Here is a 12,467-nt window from a genome sequence, read left to right as displayed (position 1 = left end):
ATTCCGTGCCCTCCGATCGAGGCTACTATATACACTTCGTATCGACATGCGGAGGACCATTACCCCATGATTCCCTTGCGCCGAAGAGACTGAGCATGGATTTAGCCGACATGTCGGGTCCCGCAAGGTGACGAACATCATGAAAGCTGAACACCAGAGAACTCAGCGCAAATCTCTAGCAGCTTGTCCTGTGCCTCCTCATCCTCTGTTGCTTTTTGAGGCGTGCCTTGGCGCTTGCTCGGATGGAAATAGCACCCGCTCATTTTGGCCTTCTCTTCCTCTCCCTCAGCAAGCATGACGTAGCTTTCGACCGCCGCGTCAACGCTGCCTGGTGCCGAACTGCCACCCATCTTGGTAGCCACCCAGCCAGGATCCAATGCATTGCTCTTCACGTCGGGCCATCTGCGGGCGAAAGCTTTGGCAAGCAAGACGTTGTGAAGCTTGCTCGCGCAGTAGGCGGCATTCGCGCTGTATTGGCCTTCGCCGCGTTTCTGCCATAGAACATCGTCCAAACTAGGAGAACCTGATTGATGCATCTCGGAGGAGAGGAATACCAGGCGCTTGGGACGGGTGATCAGTGCGGTGAGCACATATGGTGCAACGGTGTTGACGGCTGCGAGGGCAGGAATCCCCTCGCTTGTCTTGCGGAATGGGCCTTGATAAAGTCCGGCGTTGTGGATTACGCAGTCGAACGCTCCCAGTTTATTGACTTCGTTTGCCATGTTCTTGGTCTCTGAAAGGCTGGACAAGTCGCCCGTCACGACTGTGTCAGCTCCGGGACAAGCTGTCCTGGCGTCTTTTGCACGTTGAGCGTTGCGCGCATGGAGGACTGCATCGAATCAGCGCCTGGGTGATGTTCAAGACGGGCATTTTAGATGCATACCAACAGAATGTCTATTTGCGACGAGACGTTTGGCGACGGCCAATCCGAGACCGTCGGAAGAGCCTGTGATAAGGATGCGCGCCATCGTAAGGAGGGTAGATTGGCGTTTACAGGTTTGGACGGAATACGTGGACGTGAGGATGAGGCGTTGAGTTAGTAGGGTGCTACAATATTTGTGGCGTCATTGCATCATGCCACTACAGAACTCGTAGATACGATGCGCTCGCATCGCAGCTCGGGAGTTACGGATTCCCGCCTGTCTCAAAGTGGACATGGCGGGGAAGAGACGGGTGGCCCCAGCGACAACCCACCAGCCCCCAACCGCCCACCGCCCACCGCTTGCCAGGCAGCAAGCTTACTCCAACGCTATTGGAGCACGACAACATACCTTAATTCACACCATGTCGGTGCGGCGCATTAGCCAGTGCTTAATTGCGATAAGCTCGTCGACTAAGTGCGCCTCGTAGCGATGAGTGTGCCACTAGACTCGGGTTTCACGCATTTCGGGCCAGATTGATCTCGGGTCAGGCGTGCCTCAGCGCATCAAGGCTGAGCTTTGGACGCCTTGGACGCAAGAGCATCACAACTTCAAGGTATATAAGTAACTTGTGTCGCGTCCATCGAAATGCCTCAACACATCATCACCAAACGACTCATCAGAACCATGTCTCTCGCAACAGCTCCCCAACTCAAAGTTCTTGTCAATGGTGCTGGCATTGCAGGATCGAATTTCGCCTACTGGCTCGCCAGAACAGGTCTGAATGCCTCCATCACCGTTCTAGAACGCTCGCCGTTCCCTCGACCCACCGGCCAGTCGATCGAGATTCGCGGTCCAGCCATCTCCATTGTCGAGAAGATGGGCCTCTTGCCAAGCGTACTTGCACGCAACACCACGGAAGAGGGCACACGCCTGATCAACGCACAAAGCAAGATTATCGCCGAGTTTGGAAAAGGCGGCTTCACATCCGAGTATGAGATCCTGCGATCAGATCTCTGCGGCCTATTCTTGGATGCGTCCAAGAGCATGAAGAATGTGAAATACGTGTACGGCGACTACGTCACAGCGGTACAACAAACAGAGCAGTCGGTGGACGTGACCTTCGACAGTGGAGCAACAGACAAGTTCGACCTCATCGTTGGCGCAGACGGCTCAGCGTCACGAATACGCTCCCTTATCCTGGATGAAGAGACGCTCAAGGGAAGTTACAACTTCATCGGGCAATACGTCGCGTACTTCAGCATTCCCCGCCAGGAATCCGACACGAAGCACTGGTATTGGTACAACGCACCAAAAGGCCGAGGCTTGATGACGCGACCGCATCGCAACGGCAAGACGATTGGGTGTTACGTCATCATCACAACGCCAGCACATGGACACTACGATCCTCTCGTCGAAGCAGCGATGGAAGGCGGTCCCGAGAAGCAGAAAGAGATTCTTCACTTGTATTTAGACGATGCAGGGTGGCAAGCTGAGCGCATCCTCGCCGGTATGGACGCATGCGACGACTTCTATATGAGCCGCTCAGCGTACGTCAAGCTTCCTACTTGGACAAACAATCGTGCTGTTCTTCTTGGCGATGCAGCCCACGCCACATTCGGTGTTGGCACTACCCTCGCTGTTGAGGGCGCATACTTCCTCGCAGGCGAACTCGGCAAGATAAAGACCACCGACGATATCCCAGCTGCGCTCAAGCGTTACGAAGAGACGTACCGTAAGGTCCAAGGTCAAGGTGCAGACTTGCCGCCTGGCTTCCCTCAGTTCGCTTTCCCTCAGACTGCCTGGGCAATAAGGCTGCGCGACGCACTCGCCTGGACGTTCTGCAAGACGAAAGCGTACAAGCTATTGCCGGAGGACAAGCCGGATGATTCGAAGCTGCCACCGTACGAATGGGTCGCTGTATGAGAAGGGGGTTTTCGTCGCTGAACGTATCTATTCTCGTCTCTATTCGGGCTCCTTTCCTTCACGTCACCGACCCCAAATGCGATCGCTCCATCATCGCAACTCTTCTCACAATTCTATATGCGCTGATCAGCGAACATACCTGTGCGACCGGAACCGCCCATCTACTCACAGTCTACTTCGCTGTCCCTTCCATGATTCTTTGCAATATAAAGGTCCTGTTGCGCTGTCTCGGTATGAACAAGACACTCTACCACGGCACCTCATTGCGGCGTTATCCTTTGCTTGTTCTTTACAACACCTCCATAGTTAGCTTTCTTAGCGAATCTAGTACCAGCTCACGATGACTCTCACCGAACTGTTTACTGCACCACATGCGTTGATCGCACTACTACCAGAGACAAGCCACAGCCTAAGGATGCCTCTACTGTACGTGCCGACCCGCCTCACAGAGTGGCCCATCTACCAATCTCTACATCGCAACATCTACCCAATCTCATTCCTCTTCGTCTTTCTTCTCCGCTACCTCCGCGTCCTCATCAGTCTATACGGCACCTATAGATACAGGCCTACACCCATACCGCTGCACCCCACATACCACACCAACGACGTGACAGTCATAATCCCCACCACAGACCTCATGTGCGAAACCCTGCATCACGTCGTCCGCTCCATCCTCGCCCAAAGCGTCCCCAAGCTCATCATCGCAACCGCCGGCACCCAAGCCGCAGAGCAATTCCGCGCTTTTCGAGCTTTATTTCCAGAGAGCAAGGTCGTGGTGGCCCACCGCGTCAAAGCCTCACGCCGCGAACAAACAGCCCAAGCCCTCAAACAAGTCTCCACACGGCTTGTTATTCTTCAGGACGATCACACGTACTGGCCCCAATCCCCTCGCTTCATCGCCTCCGTAATCGCCCCCTTCGAAGACGCAAAAGTCGGTGCCGTAAGCGCCGATTTACAAGCCCGACACCGCGGCCACCCCTTCTCCTGGCCTGGATTCTGGAATTTCATGGGCATGACATACCTGATGCGCCGCTCCTACGAGTACAGAGGCACCTACGGCATCGACCGCGGCCTATCAACATTACCAGGCCGTTTCGGCGTGTTCCGCACAGCCATCTACGCGTCGCCCGAGTTCCTGAACGGGTATTTGAACAGCTACATGCCGTTTAAAAGCGAGCCGTTGAATTCCGATGACGACAAGTTCCACACGCGCTGGCTGATTGAGCATGATTGGGATTTTGGACTGCAGGCTGGGCCGGATAGCGTTATGACGACGGAACTGGGGGAGTGGCCGAAATTTTTGGGTCAGGTACTACGCTGGACACGGACGACTTGGCGGAATAATCCGGCGCAGTTGATGGGTGGGTTGACGTGGATGCGACATCCGTTCATGTCGTGGAGTTTGCTTATGTGGTTTTTTCGACAGTCGCTTACGCAGGAGGCGTGTATGTATATGACTCTTCGTGGGACGCTGAGGCAGTACGGGAAGGCTGAGTATTTCGCTGTTAGTGCAGTGGCACTCACGATCTGGATCTTGTCTTTCAAGTTTGTCAAGATTCTGGAACACTTTCGCAAGCATCCGCGCGATGTTGTGTATTTTCCGGCGTATCTGCTGTTTGGGCATTTGCATGCTTTTGTTAAGATTTGGGCGGCGCTGACTTGTATGAATGTTTCTTGGACTACGGCGGAGAAGGTAAATGGGAATTTGGGAGTGGCAAAGATGGATGAGGTGGTGGTAGACAAGGAACAAGAAACACTCACGGAGCGAGTGGCTTTGTTGGTACCTCCAGCTACCCAAAGGAAACCACAGCGGCCAGCCTTGTTTGTACGGAGGTCGCGCTACTACTCTCAAGCGCCAGGGGTTGGTGGATGGTTGGGGTGATTCTTTTGCGGTGCGTCTAGCATACCAGCATTGAAATTGATGGCTCGTTCCGAGTATTCTTCTTGTTATATGATACATGTCGAAGCCAATTATAGGAAACAAGAGTTCAGCGCTCATGGATATACTCAAAAAGACCATAAGTTCGAGATCCAGTGTCTGGCCTACAGAGAGAATGTCGGATGGGCAAAGGTGGTGTGACAGGCGCTTGCTCGGCTGGGTAAAGTGCAGCGCCCCGCCCGCCATTCTGCCCTGCATGCATTTGCGTGCGGTCGACGTCAACGATCCGTTTCGCGCCAGTGCCAGCGCAAAGCCCATTCAAGCTTTGTCGCATCGTCTTTGCCCTTGACCCTCTTAATCGCGGCCACTGCCGGTTTTACTTTCTTTTCGCATACCCACTCTCTACCCGCTTCCACGACCGTCTGATCTTTTCGAGATTGTACAAAATACCCCGCAGCACAACGCGCGATAGTTGTTTGACGGCTGCAAGACGGTGATCAAGCTGATCATCGCGTACGTCACTAGTCTTGGTATCTGGGCTTGGAAGTTGGGCAATTCCAACCTTGGGGTCTGACAGTCAGCCTGGTCCCCGCTTGCAGTTCCCCACTCTTCTGCCCATCACACCTGCGATCAGCGCTGCACTCACGCCTCAACCATGGAGAACAACCTGAGCGCCGCCCGAGCATCCCGGCGCTACCTCGACGAGCGCCTGCGCAACGACTGGGAGTATCCTGACGTGCCTGCCATCTGGTCAGCCTCGGATGAAGAGGTGCGTGACGCTGCCGACTTTCGCGAGCGCTACTACGGCGAGTCGGAATCTGGAGACTCGGATCAAGAAGACGAAGGCGTCGGCCCGTACAGGTTCGACAACCCAGAGAGCATCGGCGATGCGGTAGCGAGCACCAGGGAGGCGCGCAGAAGGCGCCGTAGAGAGAGGCTGGAGCGCGAGATGAAAGAGAATGAAGGACTGAGGATCTGGGTCGAGCGACGAGACGTGTGGACGGGCGCAGCGAGCGTAAAGAAGTACGGCACGAACCGCCAAAGACAGGCCAACCGCCCGTCTTCAGCCGCAGGCTACTCGTCCGAAGAGCACGCCGTCACACCCACCGGCTCGGAATCGCACTCCATCACCAGTGCCACGCCCGACACCTTCGACCTCGTTCCCGTCGCGCCGCGTCTTCTCGAGGACAACCCGATCCGTGCGTCCATCACCCCCAAAGCATACCGCGACATCTTCCAGAAGATCGTAGTCTCGTCGCGCACGCCCTCGGTCCCCATCAACCTCGCAGACATGAGCAAGGCGCTGGTACAAGGCTGGAAGGACTCGGATGAGTGGCCTCCAAGGGTAGCTGCGGTTGACCCTCTTGCCGGTAAGAAGCGCACTATTACCGGTACTCCATCCAACGGCCATCATGGAGGTTTCATAGCCCGACACCCCCATCTGGAGAAGAGTGTAGACGGCATGAAGCGGATCCTGCATCTCAACGGGCACCACGAACATGGGCACGAACAGGACAAGGAGCATGAGCAGGCTGGGAAGGAGGGCTGAAGCATAGTCGCGGATGAGTCAGTGCTTGTCCTTCACAACGCTGATGCATAGACCATGCAGGAAATACCCTCTTCCACGCTTACCGCGGTACCAACGACGCTCTGCCTACGCCAGAGGACCGCACGAACCTGCTGTGTGCTTCACTATCCTGGCGCGCCCCGACGATCGATGCGAACAAGGGCAATTTCTGGTCGACGGGGTAGGGGTTGTATGCACGCGGGCAGTCTCTTACAAGACATGAACATGTCAGGCGTCTAGCTTGAAGCATGCCGACCTCGGCATCAGCAGTCACAGCTGCGCATTACGCACGTAAACACTGCGCCGGTGGAGTTGAGTTACAACAGGCGAAGATCACTGCTGAGAAAGGGTGCTCGCATATATCTCGGCGATTGATTTTGATCAGATTGATTGATAAGATAATTTTTCCATGATACCCCCACATAATCCCAGCTTGTTACTACACAATATCCACCGAGATGGCCTGACTTTGCCTGATGTACGAAAGTAGCGGTCGTACATACTAGAAGTGCGTATGCTTGCACGGATCTGCATGCGTATATTTCGGCCGATAGTGTAACGTCGGTCTGTCGGCCGCTGGCGCGAGGCGACTGCAGTCACTTTACGCCTTGTGCGGGGCTGACATGCGACGCTTAGTGGACGTAGCCTTGCGTAGCCTTACGTAGCCTTGACAGCAGCCACAGCCTAAAGTCATATCGCCTTGCAGCGCTTTATCAGCTCCGCTCTTTCGGACTCCTCGGTCGCCGTAGACCGCATGTGGACACCATGGAGGTGAGACCGTTGGGGGGAGGGGCGGGCAGTCGGTAGCCGCTGTACTGCAGCGTGATGATCCTCATACAAGGTACAAAGTGACGGGGTGTATTCGTCCGTAAGCGCATAAGTTGTTTGCGATAGCCAGCTCTTTTCTACCGTCGGTAATTCTTTCGCCTTGCTCTTTTCTTCTCTCTGCTTGATACATTATCTTGTCAAGACTCTTCTTCTTCAATACCTACCAACCTACCCCATCTTCTTAACCTTGGAAGCAAGCCACCATGCCAGGCACACTCCAAACACCCCAACCTAATGCCATCCCACCCGGTCGCCGCGGAGTCTACCTCCTCACGCACCCCCGCTCAGCGTCCAATCTCTTCCAAACCATGATGTCCAAGCAGCCTGGCTACCAGAACTCGGGCTACAAGCTCTTCGACGGCGGCTTTGCGACGCTGATGAATCTGGAGAAGGGGCCGCTGAGTCAGTGGCCTGAGGAGGAGAGGAACGGGTTGTATGAGACGTTCAAGACGGCGTTTGGCAAGTTGGAAGATGAGTTGGAGGATTGCGCAAAGAATGTAAGTAGGATAGCAAGAAAGAGGTGATGTGAGGAGAGAGATGTGGGGTTGGGGAGTTATAAGGACAAGGCTGCGCCACAACCGCACATGCATTCGTCGTGATCCGCCCACAAGATGACGTGCTCGGGCTGGCCCGTCTCCAACACGAATCGCGGTTCAAGCCTCGTTTGGAGCGCGCACACAACAAGAGAGACGCAACATGAACCGCGGTTCAAGCCTCAGATACAACACCTAACTAACAACTCAACAGGGCAAACAAGCCTTCGTAAAAGAACACACAATCTTCCTCTCCGGCCCCGACCGCCTCTTCTCCACCGTCTACCCGCACGACAAACCGCCAGCCCTAACCATCCACCCACGCAACAATGCATCATCCCCCTCCCTCCCCCATACAAACCCCACCTCCGTCCCCGACTCCCTCCTCCTCACCCTCCAACCCATCTTCCAGATCCGCCACCCAATCCTAATGTTCCCATCCATGCTGCGCGCGCAGAAAGATTCGTTTCCAGACACCAAGCCCCGGACGTTGTATACGTGTACGACGTATACTTTGAAATATACGCGCGCATTGTATGAATGGTACCTCTCCCAATCCTCCACCTCAGGCATAACCCCCCGTATCATCGACGCCGACGACATCATGAACAACCCTGCCTCTGTCCGCGAACTCTGCCTCCAGTGCAACCTAGACCCGGACTCCGTGCAGTACTCGTGGGAAGAAAAAAAGATTGAAGATAACCCGCTCATGGCGCGGTTCCTCAGCACAATCAACGCGTCAAAGGGGATAAAGAAGGGGTATGAGGCGAAAGGGTTGACCCTTGAGACGGAGAGGAAGAAGTGGGCGGAGGAGTGGAATGAGGAGTTTGCGGCGGATTTGGAGGATTTTGTGGAGAGGGCGATGGGGGATTATGAGTTTCTTTGGGAGAGGAGGGTGAAGGGGGAGGGGTTGGGGGAGGGGAAGTAGATTGGGACGGGTCGGAGAGGTAGTTTGTGATGATGTTATGACATGAGGTACATGGTAATTATATGGGTTGGGTTGGCGCAAAGATACTGTACTGCAATGGACGAATTCCACTCACTCGGGATGTGAACATTGGTGATAGGCCTGACAATGCAAGTAGCACTTCATGCCCCACAGCAGACATACATATTACTTCCATTTTGACTATGTTGCTTCAAAATATGCGAAATAACTAGACTCGCTGTGTAGATACGCCCTTGAAGTACTATGCACTCCGTCCTCCCAGCCTTGCCACCGATAAATCTAACCACCCTATCATACATACCTCACAACAAGCCCACATCCATCCTCCCTCCACCCACTCACCAAAACCCCCCAGCCTCACTTCTTCTTCCCCTTAGGCGCCGCCTTCGCCTTGCCCTTACCCTTGGGCTTGACCTCCTCTTCCTCATCATCCTCTTCATCCTTCTTCTTCTTACCCCCCTTCTTCGGCGCAGCCTTCTTCTTCGGCTGCTTAACATATTTATCCTTTGACAAATCCACATCCTCCTCTTCATCCTTGACCTCCTCCACAACCTCGCCGTCGTCAGATTCGTCGATCGCTTCTTCAAGATCCGGTTTCTCTTTGGCTTGTTTCTTGGGTTGGGCGACGGAGAAGGCTTTCATGAAGGGGAGGGGGTGGGATTGTTGGTTGTAGCTGTTGCGGTGGGTGTTAGTAGTGTAAGTGGGCGATGGTAAGATGAGGGGGGTACTTACAGGCGTGTAAATGTGGATTTGGTTTGTGAGTCGATCTTGACCTTCTCTTGGTCCATAGGTCCGACGCCGAGTTCCATGATTGCGTCGAAGTCGTCTTTGGTCAGGTAGTAGCTGTCCATCAGTTCAATGACTTGCGGAACAGCGTCTTTGCCTTCTTTCTGCAGCTTCTGAACTAGGTCCGTCCAGAGAAGTGGGACGTACTGCTGCCGAACCTCGTGTCGATCGCCGGAAGACCGCAACCTCATGTGAGCCTGGATTTCCTTGATCATTCTGCTCAGCTTGTTTGTAGAACTGTTCTTTCCTAGCCATGATGTGAAGCGCGTCTGGTTCCCGGCAGTGCTACCAGCAACATAGCTTGCAGGTCGGACGAAACTGAAGACCGCGTGTGTAGGCATCAAACTCCACTGCTGCTGGGAACCGTGAATCATGCGATCAACAAGATCACCATCGCTGATACTGTCGGCTGCTAGTGACGCCAACTCCAGATTCTTCAGGTTCTTCTCTTTGCCGGAGTAGTTCAGGGACTGCATCGGGTTTGTGCCGAGGTAGTTCTCCTGCAGCATCAACGGACTGAACTCGTGGTCGTTGAAGTAGAGCTCAATCTTCTCGTTGAGTGTGGCTTTGCTGCTCGAGGCAAACATGCCGCCACCGAGAATCTTTTGTGTGATGTCCCATGGCTTCAAGATGACATGCTTCTCCCAGCTCTTAGACATCGTCTTGCCCTTGTCGAAATCCATGGCTGTTTGGTCGAGTTTGGCTGTGGAAATCATGTTGACGACCTGGCGGATATCGGCGTGGCTGCCCTCAATGAGTGCATTGACGACTGGTGCAGGCATCTTCAAGCCTTCTCGGTATGCGATGGTCATGATGCGTGATCGTACCTGGTCGACAGTGGGCCGTCGAAAAGGCAAATCGAATGTAACGTAGTCGAAGGGCTTCATCTTTGGCAGCTTCCTGTCGTTGCAGATGAGGATCATGGGAACCTCCGTCTTCTTGCACACCGCTGCGAGCGCACCGACACCACCACGATCACCCGCAGACATACCGTCGACCTCGTCCATGATGAGAACGAGCTTCTTCTTAGCTGCCTCAACCTTCTTTCCGTCTCCAGCAAAGTAGCCATGGAGTGAGTTGGTGCTAAGGACGCCACGTAGACCGTCTTCGATGAGCTTCTTACTTCGGGTGTCACTGGCGTTTCTCTCCACAATATCGTATCCCTCCAGCTTGGCGACGAGATGCGCTGCGGTAGTCTTGCCAATACCGGGTGGGCCATGCAGCATGATGGCACGGAAGTTTCCGCTACCGTCTTTGCCAGCCAGCTTGAATCCAGTCTTGAGGTTCTTTGGGAACATCTGCAACCAACGCTGGATCCTCTCAACCGTCGCCTTGTTGCCACAAATCTGGTTGAGTGATGTGGGCGCATACTTGGTAGTCCACAAACGGGAGTCTACGGCCGGGCCTGCACTCTGAGCAGCTGCTGTGACGGCAGAGGCTGTCTTGCTACCGGAAGCTTTGGCTGCTGCCGACAGCTCTTTCTGACGCTTCTTCTCCTCTTGCTCAAGCTCTGCAGCTTGCTTCTTGATCTTTTCCTCCTCCTTGCGTTGCTTCTCAGCGTGCTCGGCCTGTGCCTTGCTGTCGCCCTTGTTGCCAGCCGCAGTCAGCTTCTCGATAAGCACCGTCAAGCCATCCTCATCGATTGTCTTGATTTCCATCTCCTGGATCTTCCGCAGTTTGCTCGGGCCAGCATCTGTGCCTAGCACAACATAGTTGGTCTTCTTGCTTGGAGCGCCAGTGACCTTTCCGCCGTGCCGTTTTACCAGCTCCTGGGCTTCAGTGCGACCCCACTTCTGCAACACACCAGTGAAGACGAATGTGAGACCTGCAAGACATGTCTCTGAGCCTGATGGCATCTCACTAGATCCGCCTCCGAGTGGTGCAGCTTCCCCACGACCTGCATTCGCCTGCCAGTTGAACTTGGCATTGTCGTCTTTGGGTGGTGGAGTGGGCGCGCGCACTGTAGGGATGCTGTCGTAGATGGCCTGGATATCCGCACTATCCTCAACCTCTTCCTTCTTGGCCTTCTTCTTCGCTGGCGACTTCGGTGTCGTCGTTGTAGCCTTCTTCGGTCGTCCTTTCTTGGGCTTCTCCTCCTCTTCCTCTTCGTCGTCAGAAATGGGTGACTTTCGCTTCTTGCCTGCAGTCGGTGTCTTCTTTGGCTTGCTCTTCAGCGCTTGCTCATCCTCGTCGGGCTCCACAAATTCGTCTTCTGCGTCGATGTCCTTCATGTCAATATCTTCGTCTTCTGGATCAAAGTCGTCTTCCTCCTTGATCGCCTTCTGTTGCTTGGCCGGAGCCTTTGGTGTTCCGCGATGTGGCAGCTTCACAGGTACGTCGTCATCGCTCTCTGAGGCTTCTTTGTAGTCGTCTTTGCCCTTGCCCTTGATGTTGGCCTGGAAGATATCGTCCGCGTCCTCCAGGTCGTCGTCCGGGAACTCGTCCTCGTCATCCCGCTCGGCATAGGATGTGACGGGTTTCTTCGCACGGCCAGATGCCTTAGCATTGGTAGCCGGGGTAGCCGTCTTTGATGCTTTTCCGTTCGCCTTCGCAGGTGCCTTCTTCGGTGTCGCAGCAGGTGTCTCCGCCGCCTTCTTCTTAACAGGTTCCGTTCGCTTGGGCTTATTCGAGCTGGCAAAGAAGTCTGATGTGGTGGTCTCTTCGAGGACGGGTTCTGGCGTCGGTTCGCGCTTGACCTTCTTTGCGGCGGGCTTCTTCGGTGTCGCTTTCTTCGGCCTATAAACTGTCAGATTTGACGTCACCAAGCAGAAATTGTACACTCACTTCGCCTCCTCCTCATCATCGTCGTCAGAATCCTCTACGACACGACTTGTGCGACCCTTCTTCTTAGGCGCGGCCTTCTTCGGCACAGGCTCATCTTTCTTCTGTGATCCCTGGCTTGCCTTTGGGGGCCCGCCGCCAAAGAAGCTGCGAATGTCGGCAGGCATCTTGACGATGAAAAACGCGTGTAATTAGATTGTAACAGTGTGACGCGTTCGCTGTCAAGTGTTGAGCCAAACAATGGGGGGAAACGGGGTTTGGGTGGGTTGATGGACAACAGGCGCCATTGACGTGCACGACGCGACTTCGCGCGGTCATTAGGCAATTAGGCAGGCGCATTGACGCCACACCCCCGCGT

At 54.6% G+C, this 12,467-nt stretch overlaps 5 protein-coding genes across 5 annotated transcripts; 3 read left to right on the top strand and 2 right to left on the bottom strand.

Moving 5' to 3' along the window:
* Window positions 1-137: 137 nt before the first annotated feature.
* J4E92_009975 (uncharacterized protein) lies at window positions 138-968 on the bottom strand (the record flags this gene model as incomplete). Its single annotated transcript, XM_051501317.1, has 2 exons — window positions 138-829; window positions 884-968. The coding sequence occupies 2 exons, from the start codon at window positions 966-968 to the stop codon at window positions 138-140; spliced, it is 777 nt and encodes a 258-aa protein (XP_051348535.1).
* A 579-nt stretch (window positions 969-1,547) lies between these two features.
* Window positions 1,548-2,786, top strand: J4E92_009974 (uncharacterized protein; the record flags this gene model as incomplete). The annotated part of the gene is made up of 1 exon (XM_051501316.1): window positions 1,548-2,786. The coding sequence occupies one exon, from the start codon at window positions 1,548-1,550 to the stop codon at window positions 2,784-2,786; it is 1,239 nt and encodes a 412-aa protein (XP_051348534.1).
* Window positions 2,787-4,707: 1,921 nt separating this feature from the next.
* J4E92_009973 (uncharacterized protein) lies at window positions 4,708-6,214 on the top strand (the record flags this gene model as incomplete). Its single annotated transcript, XM_051501315.1, has 2 exons — window positions 4,708-4,714; window positions 5,265-6,214. 2 exons carry the CDS (start codon window positions 4,708-4,710, stop codon window positions 6,212-6,214), a joined length of 957 nt encoding a protein of 318 aa, XP_051348533.1.
* Window positions 6,215-7,263: 1,049 nt separating this feature from the next.
* J4E92_009972 (uncharacterized protein) lies at window positions 7,264-8,521 on the top strand (the record flags this gene model as incomplete). Its single annotated transcript, XM_051501314.1, has 2 exons — window positions 7,264-7,557; window positions 7,808-8,521. The coding sequence occupies 2 exons, from the start codon at window positions 7,264-7,266 to the stop codon at window positions 8,519-8,521; spliced, it is 1,008 nt and encodes a 335-aa protein (XP_051348532.1).
* Window positions 8,522-8,899: 378 nt separating this feature from the next.
* On the bottom strand, window positions 8,900-12,276 carry J4E92_009971 (uncharacterized protein; the record flags this gene model as incomplete). Its single annotated transcript, XM_051501313.1, has 3 exons — window positions 8,900-9,215; window positions 9,275-12,064; window positions 12,113-12,276. 3 exons carry the CDS (start codon window positions 12,274-12,276, stop codon window positions 8,900-8,902), a joined length of 3,270 nt encoding a protein of 1,089 aa, XP_051348531.1.
* Window positions 12,277-12,467: the final 191 nt, after the last annotated feature.

The sequence above is a fragment of the Alternaria infectoria genome, assembly GCF_024043175.1.
Source record: "Alternaria infectoria strain BMP 0036 chromosome Unknown scaffold_29, whole genome shotgun sequence".
In the NCBI taxonomy this organism is placed as follows: domain Eukaryota; kingdom Fungi; phylum Ascomycota; class Dothideomycetes; order Pleosporales; family Pleosporaceae; genus Alternaria; species Alternaria infectoria.
The sequence above is the reverse complement of the archived record's forward strand: the minus strand, read 5'-3'. Positions and strand labels throughout refer to the sequence as shown.